The sequence below is a fragment of the Enhydra lutris genome, unplaced genomic scaffold, assembly GCF_002288905.1.
Source record: "Enhydra lutris kenyoni isolate GAN:26980312 unplaced genomic scaffold, ASM228890v2 scaffoldscaffold15, whole genome shotgun sequence".
Classification (NCBI taxonomy): domain Eukaryota; kingdom Metazoa; phylum Chordata; class Mammalia; order Carnivora; family Mustelidae; genus Enhydra; species Enhydra lutris.
The window spans coordinates 25,821,985-25,849,920 of NW_019154099.1; the positions used below are offsets into that span (position 1 = coordinate 25,821,985).

Here is a 27,936-nt window from a genome sequence, read left to right on the forward strand (position 1 = left end):
GCTCGGTCAGCTCGGAGCACGGCCGGAGGCAGGGTGACGGGAGTAAATCGGCGCTATTCTCTGAGGGCGCACTGAGGAGTGGGGCCCCGGGCTCTCGGCTCCTACGGGCCGGAGACCGGGAGGCCGCCATCTTCATTCCCGCCCTCCGGAACTCTACGGAAAGCGCTCAGGGAACAAAAGCTCCCGAAAGCAAACCCGAGCGGATTACTCAGCCCGGCCCCTGGCAAGGGCAGTGCAACTCCGCCTGGGGCAAAGACACTTGAGAATCACTACAACAGGCCCCTCCCCCAGAAGATCAACAAGAAGCCCAGCCAGGACCAAGTTCACCTACCAAGGAGTGCAGTTTCAATACCAAGGAGAGCAGCGGAATTCCAAAGGAGGAGAAAGCAAAGCACGGAACTCATGGCTTTCTCCCCATGATTCTTTAGCCTTGCAGTTAATTTAATTTTTTTTTCTTTTTCAATTTATTTTTCTTCTTCTGCTAAATTTTTTTAACTTTTACCCTTTCCTTTTTTAACGTTTTTTAACTAGTTTATCTAATATATATATTCTTTTTTTCCTTTTTATATTTTTTCTTTACTGGTTTTCTTTTTTTAATTGGTTTTTTTTTTTTTTCTTCTTTCTGAACCTCTTTTTATCCCCTTTCTCCCCCCTCACGATTTGGGATCTCTTCTGATTTGGCTAAAGCATATTTTCCTGGGGTTGTTGCCACCCTTTTAATATTTCACTTGCTCCTTCATATACTCTTATCTGGACAAAATGACAAGGCAGAAAAATTCACCACAAAAAAAAGAACAAGAGGCAGTACCAAAGGCTAGGGACCTAATCAATACAGACATTGGTAATATGTCAGATCTAGAGTTCAGAATGACGATTCTCAAGGTTCTAGCCGGGCTCGAAAAAGGCATGGAAGATATTAGAGAAACCCTCACGGGAGATATAAAAGCCCTTTCTGGAGAAATAAAAGAACTAAAATCTAACCAAGTTGAAATCAAAAAAGCTATTAATGAGGTGCAATCAAAAATGGAGGCTCTCACTGCTAGGATAAATGAGGCAGAAGAAAGAATTAGTGATATAGAAGACCAAATGACAGAGAATAAAGAAGCTGAGCAAAAGAGGGACAAACAGCTACTGGACCACGAGGGGAGAATTCGAGAGATAAGTGACACCATAAGACGAAACAACATTAGAATAATTGGGATTCCAGAAGAAGAGGAAACAGAGAGGGGAGCAGAAGGTATATTGGAGAGAATTATTGGGGAGAATTTCCCCAATATGGCAAAGGGAACAAGCATCAAAATACAGGAGGTTCGGAGAACCCCCCTCAAAATCAATAAGAATAGGTCCACACCCCGTCACCTAATAGTAAAATTTACAAGCCTTAGTGACAAAGAGAAGATCCTGAAAGCAGCCCGGGAAAAGAAGTCTGTAACGTACAATGGTAAAAATATTAGATTGGCAGCAGACTTATCCACAGAGACCTGGCAGGCCAGAAAGAGCTGGCATGATATATTCAGAGTACTAAATGAGAAAAACATGCAGCCAAGAATACTATATCCAGCTAGGCTATCATTGAAAATAGAAGGAGAGATTAAAAGCTTCCAGGACAAACAAAAACTGAAAGAATTTGCAAATACCAAACCAGCTCTACAGGAAATATTGAAAGGGGTCCTCTAAGCAAAGAGAGACCCTAAAAGTAGTAGATCAGAAAGAAACAGAGACAATATACAATAACAGTCACCTTACAGGCAGTACAATGGCACTAAATTCATATCTCCCAATACTTACCCTGAATGTTAATGGGCTAAATGCCCCAATCAAAAGACACAGGGTATCAGAATGGATAAAAAAACAAAACCCATCTATATGTTGCCTACAAGAAACTCATCTTAAACCCGAAGACACCTCCAGATTTAAGGTGAGGGGGTGGAAAAGAATTTACCATGCTAATGGACATCAGAAAAAAGCAGGAGTGGCAATCCTTATAGCAGATCAATTAGATTTTAAGCCAAAGACTATAATAAGAGATGAGGAAGGACACTATATCATACTCAGAGGAACTGTCCAACAAGAAGATCTAACAATTTTAAATATCTATGCCCCTAACATGGGAGCAACCAACTATATAAACCAATTAATAACAAAATCAAAGAAACACATCGACAATAATACAATAATCGTAGGGGACTTTAACACTCCCCTCACTGAAATGGACAGATCATCCAAGCAAAAGATCAACAAGGAAATCAAGGCCTTAAATGACACACTGGACCAGATGGACATCACAGATATATTCAGAACATTTCATCCCAAAGCAACAGAATACACATTCTTCTCTAGTACACATGGAACATTCTCCAGAATAGATCATATTCTCGGTCCTAAATCAGGTCTCAACCATTATCAAAAGATTGGAATCATTCCCTGCATATTTTCAGACCACAATGCTCTGAAGCTAGAACTCAATCACAAGAGGAAATTTGGAAAGAACCCAAATACATGGAGACTAAACAGCATCCTTCTAAAGAATGAATGGGTCAACCAGGAAATTAAAGAAGAGTTGAAAAAAATTCATGGAAACAAATGATAATGAAAACACAATGGTTCAAAATCTGTGGGACACAACAAAGGCAGTCCTGAGAGGAAAATATATAGCGGTACAAGCCTTCCTCAAGAAACAAGAAAGGTCTCAGGTACACAACCTAACCCTACACCTAAAAGAGCTAGAGAAAGAACAAGAAAGAAACCCTAAACCCAGCAGGAGAAGAGAAATCATAAAGATCAGAGGAGAAATCAATGAAATAGAAACCAAAAAAACAATAGAACAAATCAACGAAACTAGGAGCTGGTTCTTTGAAAGAATTAATAAGATCGATAAACCCCTGGCCAGACTTATCAAAAAGAAAAGAGAAAGGATCCAAATAAATAAAATCATGAATGAAAGAGGAGAGATCACAACGAACACCAAAGAAATACAGACAATTATAAGAACATACTATGAGCAACTCTACGCCAACAAATTTGACAATCTGGAAGAAATGGATGCATTCCTAGAGACATAAACTACCACAACTGAACCAGGAAGAAATCGAAGGCCTGAACAGACCCATAACCAGTAAGGAGATTGAAACAGTCATCAAAAATCTCCAAACAAACAAAAGCCCAGGGCCAGACGGCTTCCCGGGGGAATTCTACCAAACATTTAAAGAAGAACTAATTCCTATTCTCCTGAAACTGTTCCAAAAAATAGAAATGGAAGGAAAACTTCCAAACTCATTTTATGAGGCCAGCATCACCTTGATCCCAAAACCAGACAAGGATCCCATCAAAAAAGAGAACTACAGACCAATATCCTTGATGAACACAGATGCAAAAATTCTCGCCAAAATACTAGCCAATAGGATTCAACAGTACATGAAAAGGATTATTCACCACGACCAAGTGGGATTTATTCCAGGGCTGCAAGGTTGGTTCAACATCTGCAAATCAATCAATGTGATACAACACATTAATAAAAGAAAGAACAAGAACCATATGATACTCTCCATAGATGCTGAAAAAGCATTTGACAAAGTACAGCATCCCTTCCTGATCAAAACTCTTCAAAGTGTAGGGATAGAGGGCACATACCTCAATATTATCAAAGCCATCTATGAAAAACCCACCGCAAATATCATTCCCAATGGAGAAAAACTGAAAGCTTTTCCGCTAAGGTCAGGAACACGGCAGGGATGTCCGTTATCACCACTGCTATTCAACATAGTACTAGAAGTCCTAGCCTCAGCAATCAGACAACAAAAGGAAATTAAAGGCATCCAAATTGGCAAAGAAGAAGTCAAACTATCACTCTTCACAGATGATATGATGCTATATGTGGAAAACCCAAAAGACTCCACTCCAAAACTGCTAGAACTTGTACAGGAATTCAGTAAAGTGTCAGGATATAAAATCAATGCACAGAAATCCGTTGCATTTCTCTACACCAACAACAAGACAGAAGAAAGAGAAATTAAGGAGTCCATCCCATTTACAATTGCACCCAAAACTATAAGATACCTAGGAATAAACCTAACCAAAGAGATTAAGAATCTATACACAGAAAACTATAAAGTACTCATGAAAGAAATTGAGGAAGACACAAAGAAATGGAAAAATGTTCCATGCTCCTGGATTGGAAGAATAAATATTGTGAAAATGTCTATGCTACCTAAAGCAATCTACACATTTAATGCAATTCCTATCAAAGTACCATCCATTTTTTTCAAAGAAATGGAACAAATAATCCTAAAATTTATATGGAACCAGAAAAGACCTCAAATAGCCAAAGGAATATTGAAAAAGAAAGCTAACGTTGGTGGCATCACAATTCCGGACTTCAAGCTCTATTACAAAGCTGTCATCATCAAGACAGCATGGTACTGGCACAAAAACAGACACATAGATCAATGGAACAGAATAGAGAGCCCAGAAATAGACCCTCAACTCTATGGTCAACTAATCTTCGACAAAGCAGGAAAGAATATCCAATGGAAGAAAGACAGCCTCTTCAACAAATGGTGTTGGGAAAATTGGACAGCCACATGCAGAAAAATGAAATTGGACCATTTCCTTACACCACACATGAAAATAGACTCAAAATGGATGAAGGATCTCAATGTGAGAAAGGAATCCATCAAAATCCTTGAGGAGAACACAGGCAGCAACCTCTTCGACCTCAGCCGCAGCAACATCTTCCTAGGAACATCGCCAAAGGCAAGGGAAGCAAGGGCAAAAATGAACTATTGGGATTTTATCAAGATCAAAAGCTTTTGCACAGCAAAGGAAACAGTTAACAAAACCAAAAGACAACTGACAGAATGGGAGAAGATATCTGCAAATGACATATCGGATAAAGGGTTAGTGTCCAAAATCTATAAAGAACTTAGCAAACTCAACACCCAAAGAACAAAGAATCCAATCAAGAAATGGGCAGAGGACATGAACAGACATTTCCGCAAAGAAGACATCCAGATGGCCAACAGACACATGAAAAAGTGCTCCATATCACTCGGCATCAGGGAAATACAAATCAAAACCACAATGAGATACCACCTCACACCAGTCAGAATGGCTAAAATGAACAAGTCAGGAAATGACAGATGCTGGCGAGGATGCGGAGAAAGGGGAACCCTCCTACACTGTTGGTGGGAATGCAAGCTGGTGCAACCACTCTGGAAAACAGCATGGAGGTTCCTCAAAATGTTGAAAATAGAACTACCCTATGACCCAGCAATTGCACTCCTGGGTATTTACCCTAAAGATACATACGTAGTGATCCGAAGGGTCACGTGCACCCGAATGTTTATAGCAGCAATGTCTACAATAGCCAAACTATGGAAAGAACCTAGATGTCCATCAACAGACGAATGGATAAAGAAGATGTGGTATATATACACAATGGAATACTATGCAGCCATCAAAAGAAATGAAATCTTGCCATTTGCGACGACGTGGATGGAAGTAGAGGGTATCATGCTTAGCGAAATAAGTCAATCGGAGAGAGACAACTATCATATGATCTCCCTGATATGAGGGAGAGGAGATGCAACATGGGGGGTTAAGGGGGTAGGAGAAGAGTAAATGAAAGAAGATGGGATTGGGAGGGAGACAAACCATAAGTGACTCTTAATCTCACAAAACAAACTGAAGGTTAATGGGGGGACGGGGGTTGGGGGGGTGGGATTATGGACATTGGGGAGGGTATGTGCTATGATGAGTGCTGTGAAGTGTGTAAACCTGGCGATTCACAGACCTGTACCCCTGGGGATAAAAATATATGTTTATAAAAAAAATAAAATTTAATAAAAAAAAAAGACCTTATAATACTCAACACCAAAAAAAAAAAAAAATTCCAATTAAAAAGTGGTAAGAAGACATGAACAGACATTTCTCCAAAAAAGACCTACAAATGGACAACAGACATGAAAAGATGTTCAACATCACTCATCCTTGGGAAAATGTAAATCAAAACCACAGTGAGATATCACCTCATATATGAGATATCATCTATCAGAATGGCTAAAATCAAACACAAGAAACAATAAATGTTGGCAAAGATGTGGAGAAAAACAGAACTGCCATATGATCCAATAACCACACTAGTGGGTATTTACCCAAAGAATACAAAAACACTAATTTGGAAGAATGTATGCATCCCTATGTTTATTATAGCATTATTTACAATAACTAAATTATGCAAGCAGTCAAAGTGTCCATCAACAGATAAATGAATATAGAAGATATGATACATAGATATGATATGATATATATATGATATATATTTATACATACACACACACACATACACACACACATAGATATATAATGGAATATTATTCAGCCATAAAAAGACCAAAATTTTACCATTTGCAGCAACATGGATGGAGCTAGAGAGTATAGACAGTATAATGCTAAGCTAAATAAGCCAATCAGAGAAAGATACCATATGATTTCACTTATATGTGGAATTTAAGAAACAAAACAAAGGGGAAAAAGGAGGCAAATTAAAAAAAAAAAACTCAACCATAGGGAACAGATAGATGGTTATCAGGGGGAGGCGAATGGGGTGAAATAAGTGAAGAGGATTAAGAGTACACTTATCCGGGATGCCTAGGTGGCTCAGTGGGTTAAGCCGCTGCCTTCGGCTCAGGTCATGATCCCGGCATCCTGGGATCGAGTCCCACATCGGGCTCCTTGCTCAGCAGGGAGCCTGCTCCTCCCTCTGCCTCTGCCTGCCACTCTATCTGCTTGTGCTCACTCTCGCTCTCTCTCTCTCTCTGACAAATAAATAAATAAAATCTTTAAAAAAAAAAAAAAGAGTACACTTATCCTGGGGCACCTAGGTGGCTCAGTTGGTTAAGCAGCCCACTCCTAATTTTGGCTCAAGTCATCAGCTCAAGGGTATGAGATTGAGCTCCATGTTAGGCTCCATGCTGGGTGTGGAGCCTGCTTAAGAGTCTCTTTCTCCCTCTGTCTATCTCCCCTCCCTTTCTCTAAAAGAAAAAAAAAAAGACTATACTTTTTTTTTAAAGATTTTTATTTATTATTTATCTGAGAGAGAGTGAGCTAGATAGCACAAGCAGGGGGAACAGCAGAGGGAGAGGGAGAAGCAGGATCCCTGCTGAGCAGGGAGCCCGATGTGGGGCTCGATCCCAGGACCCTAGGATCATGACCTGAGACAAAGGCAGATGCTTAAAAGATTGAGCCACAAGTGTCCTAAGAGTACACTTATCTTGATCAGCACTGCGTAATATACAGAATTGTTGAATCACTGTATCATATACCTGCAACTAATATGACATTGGATGTTAATTATGCTGGAATTTAGATTAAAAAAAAAAGAAGAATGAAAGTGTTGTGCATGTGTGTATGAGGGCGGGGGAGTGGGATAAAGACACAGAAGAGATTTAAAAAGCAGAATTTACCCTTCTTAAATTATGCAGTTTTTATAATCACTTGAATTAGGCATCAGTATAATTTACATTATTTCTCTCAGTATAACTGGGACCTTGGATCTTACCTTTCTACATAATCTAGTAACCGGGAACAATGATTTGAAGCAGGAGCATCATGACCTCCTACCGCATAGAGAAACCCATCGCAGGTGGCCACTCCAACACCCCCTCTCCGCTTACACATTGGAGCGCACATGTTCCACTTATTTGTATGAGGGTCATAATATTCCATTGAACTCAAACAGGAACTTCCATCACGACCTCCAACTGAATATAACCTAAAAACACAATCAGAAAAATAGGATTTAATACTATAGTTTGAATGACAAAAATGTAGAAAAGAAGTCTTTTAAAAATAAATTTTCTATCACCATATGAGTCTCACATGTGTGTTAATAAGATTAGATGTGGAATTTTTGCTTTATCAGTGGACATTACGATTAATATATTGGTAAATAGAAACTGAAATGTATAGTATTAAGTTGAAGTAAATGCATAGGAAGATATTATTATTTAGTATATAAAGTCAAGGGTGTGAGATTAAGACCACGCAGGTCTTAGATTTGCAAATGCATGCTCTAATATAATTTAGTAACTAAAATATGATGTTTAAACTGATTTCAAATCCTAGAGACTTTTTTTTAAAAGCTGTTTATGTTTCTCTGAAAGCCTGCCGTGATAAAATGTTTCTGACCGCCCAAGTGTGTGCTTTATGGTTGTAATGCCTCTTTGCTTGGTTACTCACAGTTATCTACCAGAACTCAATCTTCAGTAAGTTGAAATTAATCAAGAGGAACATTTTAAAGAACATGTATTGGACAGTTTAACTTACAGAAGCACCCAGAAATGAAACGGAGAAGTTTTTGTCATCCTAAACACTTCATGAAATCTGAGCTTCATTTATTTCTGTGAAGATCTAACTCAAAAGAAGTATGCTATAATCATGAAGTATTATTAAAATTTAAATGTTTTTTTTTTTTTTTGCAGTAATCTTACTTATTGAGTAAGTATCTTCACACAAGGCATCTTGCACAGTTCCTGGTACATAATATATATATAAGAAAAGTTTCCTTTATTCTTCTATCGTTTTAAGGGAATTGTTGACGTCAAGCTGCTCTTTTATGTATTTTATGTATTTTATGTATACACATTACATTTATAAACTACAGTGTTGATTTATCTGAACCCAGCATTGCTAATGGAGTATTTCTGTGCAATAATATATCCCATATTTTCTTTCCCCCAAATCGTTTAAAATGCTAATATACCAATATATAGCTAAATGTACATAGAAACTAATGATAATTAAGCATATTGCTTACATTTTAGAAATCAAATATTGAGCCTATTAGTATAGCCTTTTATTTGGAAGTTAAATATTCCTGTAAAGTTCACAAGTTACAACATCAATGACTTCTTTAATATAATTATGTCTATTACAAACCACTATTCAGTAAGTCTCTTTCTTCTGTGTGAACTCTCCATTAATAAAATCCAGTAACACAGGGATTATACAAAAAAGAAATTTATATAATGCCTTGATAAAAATGACATAATATTTGACAATCCCTTTTGTAACATACGTGTTTGATGTATGGTAGCTCTTATTTTATAAATTACTTATGAAAGCCTAGGCTATGTTATCAGTGGGTTCTTTCATTTGGTACATGTCCCTTTTAATGTCTTTCTATATAGACTATATAGTATTATATAGGCTACAGAGGAACAATGCAGTTGCAACTACAGCAATTAATATAGTGATTAATATTAAGGCAGAATTACTTGACAAAAGTAAATGCATTGAATTTTTCCTCAAAAATGAGCTTCAAAAAACAAATGATAAAAATGTAATTTTTGTAAAATATAGTAGTGTCCTCTTGGACTGCTCTATGAATCCACTGTTAAAACTAATAGATGTATCTTAATACTTGAAAGATTCTGAAAATTGTGTACTCTACAAATAATATGGAATCAGCTAACATTAGCTCTAATCCACTTATTCTGAAACATAAATTTGCTAAGTGACTAAGAATTAAAATGAAAAAATGAATAATAACTGTTACTATAATTATAGTTAAAGTTCTAAAAATAACCAAAGGATAGAAACAATATACTCTCAAGCAGTTAGAATAAATGCTAGAATGTATGCATATAACTTCATGTACAATTATTTTCTCAGATCTCCCTTCATAAGCTGTTTAATCATAACTTAGGTTGATTCCCTGCTTTGCTTCACTACAATGAAAAATGAGATGTTGAGAACCTGAGGAGCAGAGAAGAGTCTGATGGTAGATGTGAATGCACTGACAAGATAGGAAGTGGCAGCTGACAATTTCACAGCAAGAAAAGAAACGTGACATTTTAAAGTTGAAAGATGAGTGGAAATTTGTAAGATGAAGAAGTGGGGGAAAGCATCACATACAGGGAAGACATTATGTATAAAGACAAGAGGCAAGAAAGGTCATAGCAGGTGATAAATAAAGAGTGGCAGGTATGTCATACTGATGGAAGGGGGGTTATGGAAGAGGGGAAAGGAGAGATGCAGCGGTAGATGAAAAGACTAGGCTGAGAACACAGGCATTGATGCCATGCTGCAGACCTGCAATTTCATTCTGAGGTGATGAGAAAAGGACAGAGAAATAACATTCTTAGGAATCATCAGGTACATAGTTCAGTTTGCTGTGGATAATGTGAGATCGGGAAGATCCCTGATTTAACTGAACTCCTCTGAATTTTGCTGAGAAGAGCAAGAATCAGTCTTCCCCACTACTTTCCCTGACTTGTGTGTTTATTCAACACTCAGATGAATTTTACCTCAAGTTTAGTGACCTGGTCTTGGTGTTTTGAGACCTACTTGCCATGTGCCCATCTAAATGAGTGTCACGCATTTCATATTCTAGAAAATAAAATATAGCAATTTCAGGAAACAAATCCTGTACTAGTTAGGATATGGGTTCAAATGTATTTAAAAGGGCTAGCATGAGACCCAGGCTGTTTTCACTTTAAAACATATCATCTGAGAAATATGACCCTTTGTCAAGAATTGTGAGAAATAGTGGCACCTGGGTGGCTCAGTGGGTTAAAGCCTCTGCCTTCAGCTCGGGTCATGGTCCCAGGGTCCTGGGATCAAGCACTGCATCGGGCTCTCTGCTCAGTGGGGAGCCTGCTTCCTCCTCTCTCTTTCTCTGCCTGCCTCTCTGCCTGCTTGTAATCTCTGCCTATCAAATAAATAAATAAAATCTTAAAAAAAAAAGAATTGTGAGAAATCTGAATATTTTTTACTACTTGAAATCTAAGAAATTAGTCCATCATAGTTTTGTAGATGCTGGAGAAAGACAGGAGACCCCTAGGTCAGAGAACAATTGCTATTATTCACAGCAAACTAAGCACCATGATCTTCAAGTTCACATTGGTTCTTATTGTCCACCCTCTACCTCAAAGCTCAATAGGACAATAAAGGCTCACGTAAATATTGCACGTGCAGTGGGCCTTGGCCTTTCTCACATCTGAGGAACACTGAGTTGAAAAAATGCTAATTCTTTAAAGAAACCTGTCAACAAAGCTGCCCAAGTTTTGCTCTGAAGGGAGATGTTATCTTTATTATTCTGGTCAAGGGACAAATCTGTTCTCTGCCCCAAAGAAAGACACAGTCTCTATCTTCCTAGCTGTTTGGTTTACAAATATCCTTGCAGGCAGTGTGGAAAATGTTGGCAGCACTTCTTACTTGGAAAATGTACATAAATGCTAAAATTCCATTCTAGAATTCTCCTCAAACACTCTTGTCCTGAAGGCTGAAGGTAGCCCTACCTGTCACCACTACAGTTCAGACAACAGGACAAAGGAAAAGTGGAAGGAGTGCACCCTCTCCCTTTAAGAATATTTTTCTTTCTTTTTTTTTTTTAAGATTCCACAAATTAATAAACAAAAAGCAGAAATCAAACCTATAAATACAGAGAACAAACTAAGGGTTGCCAGAAGGAAAGGGGGTGGAGGCAAAATTTGTGAAGGGGAAGGGGAGACGCAGGCTTCCAATTATGGAATAAGTCATGAGAATAAAGGTACAGCATAGGATATCTAGTCAATGATACTGTAATTGCATTGTAAGATGACAATAGCTGTACTTGTGGTGAGCATTAAATGACATAGAGAAATTAAATAATTACCTTTTATGCTGAAAACTAATGTAGCAATGTATATAAACTACACTCAGAAGTATATAAAATTAAGTAAATCATCTTTTAAAAAGTTGCATATCTCACTTTTGTTATACCACTGACCAAACTTAGTTAATGGCAACAAGTATTTGATAAGGTGCTACAAAATGTTATTTTTATTTTAGGTGGCCATATGCTTAGTTAACCAGTGAGTATTTATATTTCATAGAAAAAGGAGTGAATAAGTATCAGGAGACAATTAGAAGTTTCTGACACAGAACTAGGTCTTTTCTAGCCCTATTTTGCCACTGTGCATTCTACCTAGATACCTTTTTCCTGCATAGGCTAGATACCTCTCATTCATCTCTCGATCAATTCAGGTGTATCTCTACTAGAAAGTTTTTTTCTGGTCCCACTTTTTCTTTTTCCCAGAAAATTAACATTGTTTATAATCTGTATCCTAGGTAAAGTTATTTAATATTTGTCATACCTTATCAATAGTGCATACTTTGGGATGACTGTAATCAAACTCAAGTCCCTCTGCCTGATGCCATGGCAAAGACCATCGCTGAAACATGGAGTATGCATCAAGGGAAAGGTTTATTCTAGAGGCAACCAATGAGGAGACAGGAGGGCAAGCCTCAAGTCTGCCCTTCTAGGACGTAGAGTAAGGGAAATTTAAAGGCAGATGAAAAAGATCTGGTTAAAAATAGCACCTGAGATTTGTCCCATTAACTCTTTGTTTACTAGTTCTAATCTCCACTGTCTTTTGGTCATTCCTCATTCTTGAGGGAATTGGGATGATGGACCCTTTCTGCTGAAATGGAGGGAAGATTGGGGTTAGAAGAATGGGACATTTAATTCCAGGTTGAAACCCAACATTCTATATTACCAAAGTTTTTGTACTTTGGTTATCACTGTATTTTATCTAGGGCCTCAGGGGAAGTTTGCTATAACCAAGGAGCTTGTGGTACTTATTGATTTCTTCAGACCACCTCTCCTAAATTGTAGTTTCAGGTCCATCAGAGGCTTGCTGGAACAAGCAGCATTCTTTTCAATGTTTTTTTTTTTTTGCTGATTGAGTATAGCAAACCTATGGATTCTTGTCCTTTGAGTGTGATGAATCCATGGCTTAATTCTCTGTAGTTTCACTGAAGAAAGTACAGTTAGTAGCACCTCATAAGGTCCTGTCCAACAAGGTTGGAGCTGGTACTCTGGGTGCTTGCTCTTCCAGATCTTTAATAACCCCAAGTCTCCAAGATTCAGGAGGTGTAAGGGCACATCTCTAAGGTACATCATCCTGCTATACTGAATGTAACTGATAGTATCCAGTTCCCTAATAGGGACTTCTAAGTCATGAACGAGTGTAGAAAGAGCCTTCCATATAACATTTCATAGAAACTTAATTCAAGCCTGCTTCTAGGGGCCACTCTTACCCAAGAAGTTTTTCCTAAGTTCAGTTGCTTTCTTGGCATATCTTTGCCATGTTTTTTTTCCCCAGTTGGGTAGATTCTCCAGAAAATGTGTAATTTCCATTGAATGCCCAAGGCATGGGACCCTGCCTGTGTGACTCTTGCCACAAATGCTGCTCCATTGTTGCTCTGAATTATTAACAGCAATCCAAATCTAGGAATGATTTTGCTTAAGACTGTTTTGACAGTTTTGGAGGCCTTTTCTGAAGGTCTTGGTAAGGCTTCAAACCAGCTTGCAGAGGGATCTACAAATATTAGCAAATACTAAAAATCACCTGTTGTTTATGGCATCAAGCTACCTGCCACCCTTCTCCAGGCTCAGTGCCTCTAAGCATTAGAGCCAATTTAATGTTAAAACCTGTTTAACTATTAGGGCCTGCTTAGCCAGAGCGACTCCATATTGCCTAGGTAGCCATATTGTTGTTTACATCCACGGACTTCATTCTGGGAATAAACGGCCGAGTAGTTCCTGGTATTGGTTCCGGGTATCGATTCCGGGAGTAAACACCTTAACAATAGAAGCCACATACCTTGGGTCTGTGGTTATGCCCTATAAAACCAGCCTGTGAGATCAGGACAGGGTTGCTCTCTTCGGAAGCAGCCCTGGCTGGTCAGTCTGACTTCTAATGCTTGGCATAGAATAAAGCTTTGCATAACTTTCACTTTGTCTCAGTCTCGCTCCTTTGATAACAGACCCCCACATAAGTTTTATACATTTTAGAGCTGGTGAGAGCCCAGTCTTAGGATTATTTTTACTGCAGGGTCACATTTTTTGAACAGTTCTCTGTAGACTGGGATCTGCAATATAATTCCAGATCCATTGAAGAATAGCATCATACTCATAATGGATGCTTTTGGTGAATATGGTTAATCATTTCTTCTGTAAGATGTTCTGGGAGAGGGGCGCCTGGGTGGCTCAGTGGGTTAAGCCTCTGACTTCGGCTCAGGTCATGGTCCTGGGGTCCTGGGATCGAGCCCCACGTCAGGCTCTCTGCTCGGCAGGGAGCCTGCTTCCCTTCCTCTCTTTGCCTGCCTCTCTGCCTACTTGTGATCTTTCTCTGTCAAATACATAAATAAAAATCTACAAAAAAAAAAAAAAAAAAAGATGTTTTGGGATAAGGAATCAATGTATTTCCAGCTGGTTTTAATGCCAAAATGGTGTCCAAACCCCATTTCTTAGCTCTTCTGAGGTCCACCAAGGAAAACTGAGGTTGTTATTTTGTTACATCTATGTCTGGTACTAAAATCATTACAGAGAGCTTTGGGCTTTTTGTATTGACTGCCAGTTTGGCAGCTTGATCTGCCTAAATGTTCTTTTGGGAAATTGAACGGTATAATTTCTGGTGTCCTCAACAATGGACAACAGCTGATGGGTCACCATTGCATTCAGATCTTCATTGTCTTCACCGTAAAGCTGTTCCATCCATAAACATTTCAGTGTCTGGATTTTCCAATGGTAGATCCATCTAATTAGGATGGCTGGAATAAACTTACTCAGTTATCTGTGGGTCTCTGGTGATCTTTCTGAGTGGCTAGACAGCAATAGGCATGAAGATCATCTAACATGGGCCATGTGGAAATTTTTCTCTAAAGTTTACCTCAAGTTGTTAGGTTCAGTTTCCACGGCTTCAGGAAAAATAGAGCAGTTTTAGTTCTTGGTGATTTCAAGTCAAGAGAATGGGGAAAAAAATTGGAAACATTGGTTTGGAGAGTCTTGTCAGATATTTGAGAAAACCAGAAGAATTCAGGATCCAGTCATTTTTTAGGCAAACAACAAACACTCTAAGCTAATCAAGAGCTAGAATCTCATATCCATAAAGGCATGAAACATAATTTCTCTCTAAAATCATCCTCATTTCCAAAGATAGCCAAATTAAAACTAATTTGTTTGTAAAATAAGCCCAATTTTAACAAACTTGGCTTCATTATTTACATAAGCACAATAAGAATAGTGATTGGCCATATAGGTTTTTTTTTCATTTGTTTGTTTTGTTTTCTTTTCTTTTGTCTGCTTTACTGGAAATGCTTGTAAGGAATTTCCTAATGAACTTATAACAGTCTCTCAAGGCTAAGAAGCCAAGCCAAATACTTACCATCAGGCTTTACCCATAATACCTATATATTTGGGGAATTCCTCTCTTCTATAAATTCCCAAAATATCCTGAGGTTCTTGTATATGCCAGGAGGTAACCTTCTTTACTCTCCTGGTAAGGCTGCTCAGAGTCCTATAAACAAAGTACCAGGACAATTTTTTCTAAGGGGCTTCATTGGTTCCATAAAGTCAGCCTTAGCTCCTTAAAACTATCTGGTCATATCTGAGTCTATGAACATCTCCCTAAAATATGACTGATGACTCAAAACCTTGGTAAAATAACCAGTATTTCCAATTGTGTCTTGTCATAAGGAGATCAGACTTACTGAACTTATGCAAATAAATACATTGTCATGAAAATATAAGAATACACACTGAGAATTTTTTTTAATTTTGGAAGGATCATAGGATGAAAAAGATAAATGTTTCATATTTATTTACAAAGAAATATTTTCCAAATTTCTGTAAGTCATAGATAGCCTTAAATCTGGAAGAGCAAACAGTAGAGAACCAGCAATGTTCTAAACAAGAGTCTCTTTGAATACAGATTTTCCATTAGTTCCAGAAATTCTTACTTCAGTTTTGTGATCTTAAAGGTAACAGAGACCTGTATTTGTCATTACAATGGAATTCTGTAACATACAACACTTTAATAATTAAAATTGCAAGTGATAATAGTTATACCAGAATCTTTTAAAACCTTAAGGATTCTGTATAATTTCTAGAAGAGTTATAGCATTCAACCATAAAATAAAACTTAAGAAGGATTATCATCACTTATTTGACAGTGGTTCCCATGTAATTTTATGTCCCAAAAAAATAAGCTTAGTACAAAATACTTCATTTAGAAGTTGAATTTGGGGAAGTTTGTGAAATATCATGAGGTTTTAAAGCACGTGCTTAAATAAGATTACAGATCATCACAGAACTTAATGATGATCTATTTAGCCCAGGTGGCAGTAAGAGATTCTAAAGACAAATGCAGAGGGTTACATAGTTGTTAAAAACAAAAAACAAAAAACTTAGCTCTTTTAATATTGAAAAGATTCAACTTTAAGTAACCAATGGCTTAATAAAGACAAATATAGAAACATATTTTTTCTAGGCAGATTAAAGAAAAACCTTTGTTTATAGTTTAGACCAATAATCTAAGGAAACTCAATTTAATAGGAAAACCAAATTCCAGTTTTATACTAGTGTATTTATGATATTAAAACTCCTTTATTCCATCAAGAGGAATTTTTTTAAAAAATGTATGCTGTCCCTTCTTTATTCCTTCCTGTCATCTCCCATGTTGATATATACTTATTGAGACAAGGACATCCAGGGCACTGCATGGATTTGAGTTCTTCCATAGATGCTCTGATGTGCTGACCAGAATCTCTGTCAGGAATGAAGGACTCTCGGTTGTAAGAATGCTGCCAACAGTCCTCAGCTCTCAGAGCCCATCAGGGATCGCCTGGACTGAAGATAGCTGCCTTGCCAAGGGCATGCCCTCTGCGCAGGTGGTCACATCCTAGGACCGTTATAAAATCCCAGCCCTTTTGCCTGAATTTAGGAGTGTTCTGAAGGGTAATCCAACTTTTGGAGCTCCTTAGAGAACTAGTTAAGGCTTCTGTTGATACTGTGTCACTGCTCAACTTCTGCCCCATCTTGCTCTCTTACACTTCCTTCTCTTCCCTAATAAACTGATTTACATAATCTTAGTCAGTCTGTACCGCATATAAAATTCCTTTCCAAAGAGTCCCTTCTCACAAACCTTCTACAGCTCTCCTTTTTATATTAGGACAGATTTGGTCCTAAGTTTACCATCTTTAAATAACCAGTCTCCCATCCAAGTACTAACCAGGCCCGACCCTGCTTAGCTTCCGAGATCAGACGAGATCGGGCGCGTTCAGGGTGGTATGGCCGTAGACTGAAATGTGGCAAGTGCAGTCTGAGAGTTGCTGACATTGTAAAATGGCTGGTGAGCAAGGTTGCGTGGGGAAATCTGATAGCAAATACTTACCTTTATTTATTAGAACGTGCTTGTTCTTTCTAAAGAAACCTCTACTTGTAAACATGCATATTGAGTTAGGTCATTTAACCACACTCCAAAACTTGGTCGAATTCACTAACCTAATACCAACCTAACACCTGGCAGGAATGGTCTCTCCCTCCTTCATCCCTCCATCCTCATGTTTCCTAGCCAGCTCCCACCCTACACCTATTACAAGTCTGCATTTCCTTCCTTTGATGTTTCCAGTTTTCCTCTAATATAATGTAAGCTCTGTGAGGGCAGGTTTGCTTTATTTTCTTTAATATATCACGGTGGCCAGTACATGTTTGTACATATTTAGTTTGTGTGTGTGTGTATTTTTTTTTAAATGAATCAAGTATTGGTTTCCAATTCTTGAGAAAAGGTGATTCATCTGTGGAATCTATCAAAGAAAAAGCATCTATGTTCCCCTGAAATAAAAATTTTTTTAAAGATTTTATTTATTTGACAGACAGAGATCACAAGTAGGCAGAGAGGCAGGCAGAGAGAGAGAGGGAGAAGCAGGCTCCCTGCTGAGCAGAGAGCCTGATGCGGGGCTCGATCCCAGGACCCCAGGACCATGACCTGAGCCAAAGGCAGAGGCTTTAAACAACTGAGCCACCCAGGTGCCCCCTGAATTAAAATTTTGACAAAAGGCAGAGAAAACGGCACCTGGGTGGCTCAGTGGGTTAAGCCTCTGCCTTCGGCTCAGGTCATGATCTCAGGGTCCTGGGATCGAGGCCCGCATCGGGCTCTCTGCTCAGCAGTGAGCCTGCTTCCTCCTCTCTCTGCCTGCCTCTCTGCCTACTTGTAATCTCTCTCTCTCTCTCTGTCAAATGAATAAATAAAATCTTAAAAAAAAAAAGGCAGAGAAAAGTATTAATCATGTGTCTTGGGGTCACAAAAGAAGGAAAGATTAATTTTAAATGGGTGAAGTTAAAAAAAAAGTTGATGGAATGGTACAGATTAAACTAGGCTTCAGATAATGGAAAATAATATATAAACGGTGTCATTTACATTTTATTTAGGTAAAGGAAAATCTTAATGTATTTTTAATACTTCCTGACATTATTGTTCTCAAGTGTAATAAACTGAATCCTTTTAGTATTGCCCTTGCCAGATGGCATTTAATGCACAAAGAGAACCTGAGTTGTGTTAGGCTGAAGTTGTGTCACTTTGGAAAGATTTCAGAGGTATCCACAGATCAGGTACAAATCTGAGGAGAAAATTTAAGTGGACAGTGAACAATGCATAGCCACAAGTTATTGGGAAAATAACAATGAAAAAGAAATGGAAGTAGAGAGTCTGTGAAAGGAAACAATTGTTTGGACCATGTTGCCCTGTTCCAGTGATCTGAGTGATTCAGTATGACTGGGACATAGGACGACTCTAAGGCAGCTGGGAAGAGCAGAGACTGGAGAAAGTCTCACCCCTAAAAGATACTGAATTCCAGACTGAGGAGAATCTGGCAGCGGCCATGCTCAATAGGGAGCCCAAATGAATTATCTGCTGTTGCTCTGCATTCTAGTTCTGAGGCATGGTTTATCAAATAGCCCCTTTGAACTCTTGGGATGCATTATATCCAGTCTACTAGTGTGAGGAGACTCCAATAACTTTATAGTTTCCTCAAAAAATTATCAATTATTCTTCGGCCTGAGTGATCTTTATAAAATTAAAATGCAACCACATCACTGTCCTTTCTGACTTTTTAATAACAGCTTTACCTTAGATAAACTGTTGTATATCCTGGGGCCTTTCTATCCAGTCCTTGGGGCCACTGTCTCTCATGTTACAGTCAAACTTAACTTTTCCTCCTTTGCTTTTCACCCTTGGAAACTTGACACAGATTGTTCCTTGTCAATACAGTGCTCCCCCACTTTCTGGAAATCTGTTAAATCAATCAAGTCTTATATGTGTGTGTGTGTGTGTGTGTGTGTGTGTGTGTGTGTATGTATATATGTATATATGTATACATATATACATACACGTATATGTATATATACACACACATATACGTATATATACACACATACACATATATACATATATATACATATACACACATATATACATATACACGTATATGTATATACACGTATATGTATATACACACACACATATACGTATATATACACACATACACATATATACATATATATACATATACACACATATATACATATACACATATATATACATATATACATACACACACACACACACACGCACACACACACACACACACACATATATTCCCTACCCCAGGAGAGAAATGATGAACTTCCAGAGTGTATTACTAGTCCCAAGTGGGACTCAGCAAACACACGTTTTTTTTTTTTTTCCCCTTATGCGTGACTCTAAGATAATACAATTTTAATACAAATTGCTTTTCATAAAAAAAGTTATACAATTTGGGTTTCCATCTTTAAGAAAAAGAATATCAAAGTTTGAATTAAAAAAAATAGGCTCTTTCTTGGAAGGCATCTTGCAAATGACAGGCCCTAAGGCTTAAATTACTGTGCCAGATATTGGGACATACTGGAGAAAACAACAGACATTGATTCCTCTTATGATTCTTCAAGCTGTATAAGCTTCAGGCTGCACAGAAATTGCTACTGCCCCATGAGTATTATTAACATGAGGTTTTGAATGCATAAGCGGACTCAGTTTAGCCATAGTGAATCATGAAGCAAACCCCGCTGTTTTTGTCTGTTTTGTAGGTTCTCAAGGGTCTGTCACATACATTTATTAAAATTCAAACCAATTTATGGATGTGCTTAGGCAGTATCAGTATCTGCTTTTTGAACTAACTCAGGAAATAAAGAGAAGCAAACAGAATGACCTATTAGCTACAAAGTTTGAAAGAATCAAGCAGAAAGCAAAGAAAAAGCAAAAAGAATCACTGGTACAGATAGCTGGGGATTCTAAGGTTTTGTATGGCCAATCACCACAGCACAATGTCTACCCATTGTTTTGTTGTTTTTTTTCCATTTATCAAGTAAGTCTGTTGGCTGTGCTGGCATATGACGTATCTACCACTTAGCTTACTCTGTCTTATTGGGAGACTAAACCAAAATGTTTCATGAAATTGATACAATTTTTGCCCTTGAATTTATCAGAATACACTCATTAATTTTAAGCCAAGAACCAATTTATTTTCTTTTTTTTAAAAGATTTTACTTATTTATTTGAGAGAGAGAGAGAGAGCATGAGGGAGGGAAGAGGCAGAGGGAAAGGGAAAAGCAGGCTCCCCACTGAGCAGAGAGCTTGAGGCAGGGCTTCCATCCCAAGACCTTGGGATCATGACCCGAGCCAAAGGCAGACTCAACCCACCAAGCCACTCAGGTGACTCAGGAACCAATTTCTTATTTTTCTATAACAAATGGTGTCATAAAGAATCTAAACTTAAGAGGGCTGTTCACTGGCTTTTATTTGTCTTAATTGGGAGAATTGTTCAAAACAATCTTTAGAGAGGCAACAGTCAGGTTACCATGACACATTAGTGAGATGTGAAAGCAAACAAGAGGAAAAAATCATGTCAGTAGAGATGAGAAAAAGATAAACAACTGTCAGAAGGTGATGTTGAAACAATTTTCTGCTACGGGTCTGAGCGTGAAAGGCCACTTTCTAGTAATTATGTTTCTCTCTGAGTAAAACAGGAAAAGCAACTAGACATTAACAGAGAGTCATCAAACCACAGAATTTTGAGGTCATTAAATCACACCCAGGAGAAAAAAAAGATACTCAAAAGAGAGCTATACTATTTTGATTTTAAAGGAAAAAGACTGTTTGAAACTTAAATCATTTAAAACGTTTTTGTAGAATAGGCTTAAATTTGGAAAAAAATGTACTCATTTAAAATGTGACAATTTCAAGAATAAAAACTAAGATTAAATGCTATCCCACTGTGATATTTGTTATGAAGAATGGTATTAGAGTAAAAGAGGATTTCTTAAGATATTACATAACCTAGCTGACCAAAAAATACAAGGACAAGAAAAACAATCCAAATAATGAATTCCGTGGATAGCCAATTTAAAAGCCAACTTGAAGGGTGCATTAGAAGAAAGTGGAAAGATAATTTAGTTATAATAACATGTGAAAATGTGTATAAAACTGTCCATTAAATATTTGATTTGCTAGATTTTTATCCCACCCTTTTCTGATTGAGTTTGGAGAAGATTTGTAACAAAATACACATATATTAAGATATTTCAAAGTAAAGTATTAGGGAAAGTTCACAAAGCTATAATGTAAGGTAATTATTAGGGATCTAGAATAAGATAAGCAATGTATTAAAACTTTAATAGAGAGAGGTGCATGTATGTTACAGAATACATAACAGAATAATGCAGCAAATGAATAAGATAATGAAGGAGTAGATATTTGTCATCTCTGTTGAACAGATTTGCTCTATCAATGAGATATACATTTTCTAAAGAATGCAAGGAATGAATCCATTAGCATCAAATATAAGTGGTAAGGGAAAGTCACTAATAAACAAATGGACTATTTCTTATAAATAAATAACAGGAAAAGCAAAAAGGCAAAAAAGACCTATGCTTTCTTGCCCAGGAATTATGGACATTAGCATCCAAGAGAAATATTCATTTTATTATGGTAAGTTTTACTATTCGTGAATAGATTTGCTTGCAAGAAAGTTTTTAAAAAAATATACTTAATGTTGAGTAATGTGAAATTTTACTATCTCCAAAATAAGTGCTTTTTAAGTAAAAATATTGTAATGCTTAAAGAAAAATAGTTCTTTTAAAAGAAAAGGTAAGGGACGCCTGGGTGGCTCAGTGGGTTAAGCTGCTGCCTTCAGCTCAGGTCATGATCTCAGGGTCCTGGGATCGAGCCCCACATCAGGCTCTCTGCTTGACAGGGAGCCTGCTTCCCTCTCTCTCTCTGTCTCTGCCTGCCTCTCTGTCTACTTATGATCTCTCTCTGTCAAATAAATAAATAAAATCTTAAAAAAAAAATAAAAGAAAAGGTAAATATAGGAGAAAATGTTATTAATAATACATATTCTCTATTGAGTAAAATGACCATATTAACACAAATGAAAAAACATCTCCTATGATTGCTATTAAAAGGTGTAACAGAATTTTATATATATATATATATATAAATATATATATCATATATATATTTATATATATGATATATATATTTATATATATATATATATATATATATATTTTTTTTTGGTAACAGAATTTTTAAGAATCTGTTGAGAGGAGTGGGGAATGGGATGTATCTAATTCACATAGAAACAATTGTAAGAATTTTCCTTTAGATAATTTTCAAATGAGATGAGATGGAAGGAGGAGCTAAGCTTCAATTTCCTCTTCTGACAAATTTCCATATAACTTGGAAGCTATTGAAGGAGCACCTCTAACCACTTTTTACATAGCACTCTACCACTGTGCATTGAAGAGATGCATATAATTTTAACTCTTTTCACTCTCCTACACAATGGTTTTCTAAAGCATCAGTGATAGTAGGACTCTGGATTTTTCTTAACTGTACCCAAAAAGAATCCAGCAGGAATGTGTATAGATAGATATTATTTGATACTGAAGACAATACTAGTAGAGAGTTAGAACGTTTGATACACATAACTATGCTACAGAAATGTAGCTTACCAAAAAAAAGAAAAAAAAGAAAGAAACTGAATTGACAGGTAGCAATTTGCTTTGCCTTTCCATGATTCTGCTCCATCTTTCCTTTCTCATCTAATATGAAACGTTAGTGGCTATGGATGTTAATTAAACTTCAAACAAAATATTTGAGAGTAGGATTTTGAGAACAATTAAACATACTGACCATGAGAGAAATTAAGACTTAATGGCCTGTCACAGGACAAATCACAAGGAGTACATAGAAAACAAAACAAAGAACAACAGAGCACAGGTAAGAAGTCTTTTCATAACATAAGAACATCTTACTATTTAAGCAATTGATACTTTTAAAAAATGTGTATTTTATGACTTGTGATTTCTAGGAAAAATAAGTAAATTGTGTTCCAAAAACAATTTAAGAAAATGTACACTTCATGATACAAGAGCTTTTAAAGATAAGATGATAAGACAGCACACTCAATTGAAGTAAGATGGATATGAAATAGATAGGAAAGAAAGGTGTCAGATAGGGTTATCAGATAAGGAAATTTAAAATACAAAAAATTTAAGTCTGCGTTGGAGATAATAAAGTCCATAAATAAAATGGCAATGATTGAATTTGCGGTGTAGAAAAAAAAAATCTCAGGTTAAGTGGAAAAGAAATAAAATTACTAGGGAGAAAAGGAATTTATGGGTATGGAACACACACAGAATCACCAACATGAACGCATACTAATGGGAAAGGGAACAATTTTTTAAAACTTCTCAATGCATAAAAACTTTCCTAAGTAAAAGAAAGACCTAGTTGAGTTTATTAAAATGAATCTCCAAGTATTAAGTTATAGAAAAGTAGACATCAGATTGTACCCTGGTAAGCATTTTCTTGATTTTCTTTGTTTTTTTTTTAAAGCACACATTTCAAAAAGCATACATTTTGAAATTTTTTAAAAGATTTTATTTATTTGACAGATTGAGAGAGAAAGAGAATACAAGCAGGGGGAGTGGCAGGCAGAGGGAGAGGGAGAAGCAGGCCCCCCACTGAGCAGGGAACCTGATGTGGGGCTGGATCCCAGGATCCTGGGATCATGACCTGAGTTGAAGGCAGACGTTTAACCAACTGAACCACCCAGGTGACCAACATTTTGAATTTCATGATGTATATTTCAGTTATTAAGCTGTCCTCACATTCTTTCACATTATCTCTTCTATACTGTACTTTTTGATGTTGGGGCTGCAATTCTGCAAACCATTTTTCTGATTTGCCACCTGGTTCCATTTTTGGCAGTAATGCATGCAAGAAAGTAATGAAAAGACTAGGGGCTAGGCCTCCCCTAGGGGAAGGGTCTTGCTCCTTTTTGTTTTTTTCATGTTCCTATGAGTATCACCCCATCCTTTCTTTTTGTATCCACTTGGCGGTTTTTAACACTTACAAAAATAAGCCTTATTGAAACCACTCAGTTGGCCTTGAGATCATCCCATTTGGCAGTTTTTCTTTGTCTGAGATACTGTTCCTATCAATCCTACATCATAAATGTATCAACTAAAGGAAATAACTCCCACCCCAAGTACGGAGGAACAAAAAGAATAGATTATAATAATTAAGATTTTGACGTTTGGAGGAGGAACTTATGTTGTTGAAGCCCATACATCTGCTACTGGGCCACTGTTTAGCAAGAGTTGGTGTCTGTGACATGAAAGAGGGACCCTTACACTGGAACCCTGAGGTCTCGGGAGAAGGGGCCAGTCTGCTGGTGCTGATGGTTCTGAGCGGTCTCAATAAAACTGCCAAAATGGATGGTTTCGATGCCAACTGCAAATTCAAAGGGACTGAGCAGGTAGAACTTGCCGTATTTGAGGCTGAAGCAAAGAGGAAAGAAAAAAGTAGAGTAGGTGGGGGCAAGATCCAATGGATCTCTTTTGGTGAAGATAGGCTCTCCATTTGGTTTGCAAAGAGAAGACCTTGAAGAGAAATGACCTTTGATCTGTATTTGTAAAACAATTGTTCTGACTGCTTTAGCAAGTGGATGGTAAGGGAAAGAGAAGTAGGGAAACCAGAGTGGAAACACTGGCAGTTGTTCAGGACCCATGTGTTACTAACTTTGTTTAGGGGAGGAGGTTCTCATGGGAGTTAGACGGAGTGTATTTTGTCATCCCTATAGGATATGAGGCAATGTCTATTTGTCATACTGGAATAGAGACAGAGATGGCATCTAGTGGAGAGAAGCCCAGAATTCTGCTGAACATCCTGCTGTGTACAGGACAGAGCCTCACCTCCAGTAAAGGATTATCTGGCTCCAAATTTCAACAGTATTTAAACGAAAAATTCTTGATTTAGGATGATAGGAATGAAAATGGTGGAAAGTGGACACACTAGTATAATCACACAAAAAATACATACTAGGCACCAAACATTTAGTAGCATTTTGAATGCTCCTCAGGTAATTTTACCATAAAGTATGTAAATATGCAGATCTCCAGTGGAAATAATTTTCATGAAATATATTCAATGTTGCTTTAACTGGCAATTAATGGGAAGTTTTGAATTCTCTTTTATTTGGTGAGGCAACCAGAAAAATACGCAGTCTTGATTTGTCAATTATCCATGATGACTGAATTAAAGAAAAAAATAGCAATCTTAAAATATTTAAAGACCTTTTCATTGAGTCAGCTTACTAAAAGTTATTTTAAAAACGATACTTACTCAAAGGATACTTACTCAGATAAAGGAAGAAAAATCTACTCACTTGCCATTCAATGCTGCCACACCAACTGTGCTTCGGGCAATGGACATACTGGCTACAAATGTCCATTGCTGACTCTGGGGGTCCCATCTCTCCACTGTATTCAGATAACTCCAGCCATCATGGCCTCCCACAGCATAAATAGGACCTTCAAGTACTGTTACACCTAAAACAGGAGAAATGGAAACTGAATGGACTGATTGTTTCTCAGTGAGATTTAAAAAATCAGATTAGTAGCAAAAACTGTGATGCAATTCAGAGTAAGCTCTAGCCATCACCCAATAGCAATGGGATAGAAACTATTTACTATTAATCATACCACTTGTTAAAGTGACAAAAATTCAGAACCAAAAATTAATATGATCTAGATGCTTTATAAAAGAAAGTGAATTTCCCTATTTATGTCTCTAAGAAGAGGCAAATTCTAAAAATCAGAGATGACACATATTGTGCCTCTACTTTTGAAGAGCATTTCTACACTCCAGCTTAAAGTAGTTTATTACTTTAAGCGATGTTACATTAAAGCAATGTAATATTATCAATTTGAAATTCAGGGTAGGATTTTCCGTGTTTTGGCTTCTTACTAACTTCGTGATAAAGTTAACTAAAGGTTATGATGCATTTCATATTATAAACTGAGATCACTAAACATAGGTAATTAAATTAATATCAAGTCATCAATAGAAGCAGATTACACACACACACACACACACACACTCTCATATATATTGCTTTTCCAGTATACCCATTTCTTTACAGATGAATTTTCTTAAATGCTAACATTTGCTAAATATTTAAATATCATGTTAATATTGGCTGAAATGATTTCATTATATAGAGAGAAATTCTGATAAAATTTCCTCCCAAGTTCAAAGTCTGATTGTCAAGGGCTTTGAAGAGTCTGCGATTTTACCTTACTTGCCAGCTGAAGAGTTAGACTGCCATAAATTTATGGATATTGGTAGAAAACATGAGACTCCAGGTCAGAAGGGAAAGGTAGTTCATTACTTGTACCACCTGCAATAGTATCAACTTTTTTTTTTTTCGCTTGCTCTTCAAGCCCTGGTTCCAATAGGGTGACCCAAAGAGGATGACCAAAAAGACCCTAACATTTCCCTCAGCTTGACCAAAATTTAGACAGGATTTTTCTTGCTTCTAGGGCCCTGACCTCATTTTCCTTAGAGCATTTATTTTAGAAAATGTGTAATTGCACATTATTTCTCTGTCCTTTCTAGATGGAAATCTTTTTAAAATGCCTCCTACTCATGTTACAACCCAGGACTTTTTTCTCAAGGACCTGGGGATTATTTCTTTGAAATGTAAGCATCAAGAAAGATATTGAGAGCCTAACTTCAGTTGATACCTTGCTTCAGGTTGTAAAACTTGTCATGAAGATAGAAAATTTGCCTTACCTTTGGATAAGGCCAATTAGCAAACACAGATTGCCTATGATCCCCTGTGCCTACCAGAGCTCTTAAAAAAACTCCCGTTTTGTTTTGGTGAGGTCGAGTTCAGCCTCAATTCTGTCCTCTCTTCCATGTTGCAATACCCTTGAATAAATTCTTCCTGGCTTGTTAAATTTGTCTAATGCATTTTTTGCCTTGACAAGGGTCAATTGGAACTTGAACATGCAGTGGATTGTATTATGAGAAAGGAAATAATTTTCAATGAGCAATAAACCTACATGCCTATTACTACAGAAGGAGACATTATCTTCACACGTTTAAGCATGTCTGCCTTTCACTTAGGAAAGAGGAACTCTCTCTATCATATTAATATCCTTTTGGGCAGTTGGTGCCTTGCTTGAAAGTTGTGCAAAAATGTTAGAGACCCATGGAGAATTGTCTTTCAACACAAACCTGAAAATAAATGACCCTGTGTTCATTCATCCATTTACTCATTCTTTTGAATGTCTGTCATGTGTCAGGAATTGTTCTTAGTACCACACAGGGCCAAGAACACAGAGGTTAACAAGGGAAACAAAGTCCATTCCTGTGCTGAGTTCATACGTACTGGTCAATGAATACTTAACTAAAATGGAATAAGTATATTATTCACAGTAAGCAAGTCCTTCACACATATTTTATAATTTAATATAGGATACTGTATTAGAATATCAAATTGCTCACATACATATATTTAACTTAGGGATGCTATTGTACACACACCAATAAATAGATATTCATGTGAAGTATAGGGTTCTGACTTAGTGATTGCCAAAATCGAAGGGCATAGACTTTGGATGTTGATCTTTCTCTAGACAGCTCAAAGTAAAAGATAGGGCTCAGAAAGGATGAATAAGTTGTAAATATTTGGAGGCAATTTCCAAAGGATATGGAAATA

At 37.1% G+C, this 27,936-nt stretch overlaps 1 protein-coding gene across 2 annotated transcripts in view; it reads right to left on the minus strand.

Annotated features, from left to right (window-relative positions):
• LOC111147077 (kelch like family member 1) overlaps positions 1–27,936 on the minus strand; it is a 388,136-nt gene that overhangs the window by 25,625 nt on the left and 334,575 nt on the right. For both annotated transcript variants that reach the window (XM_022502961.1, XM_022502960.1), the window contains one exon: positions 7,559–7,771. In XM_022502961.1, coding sequence (XP_022358669.1) covers positions 7,559–7,771 — 213 coding nt within the window. The remainder of the gene's footprint in view (positions 1–7,558; positions 7,772–27,936) is intronic.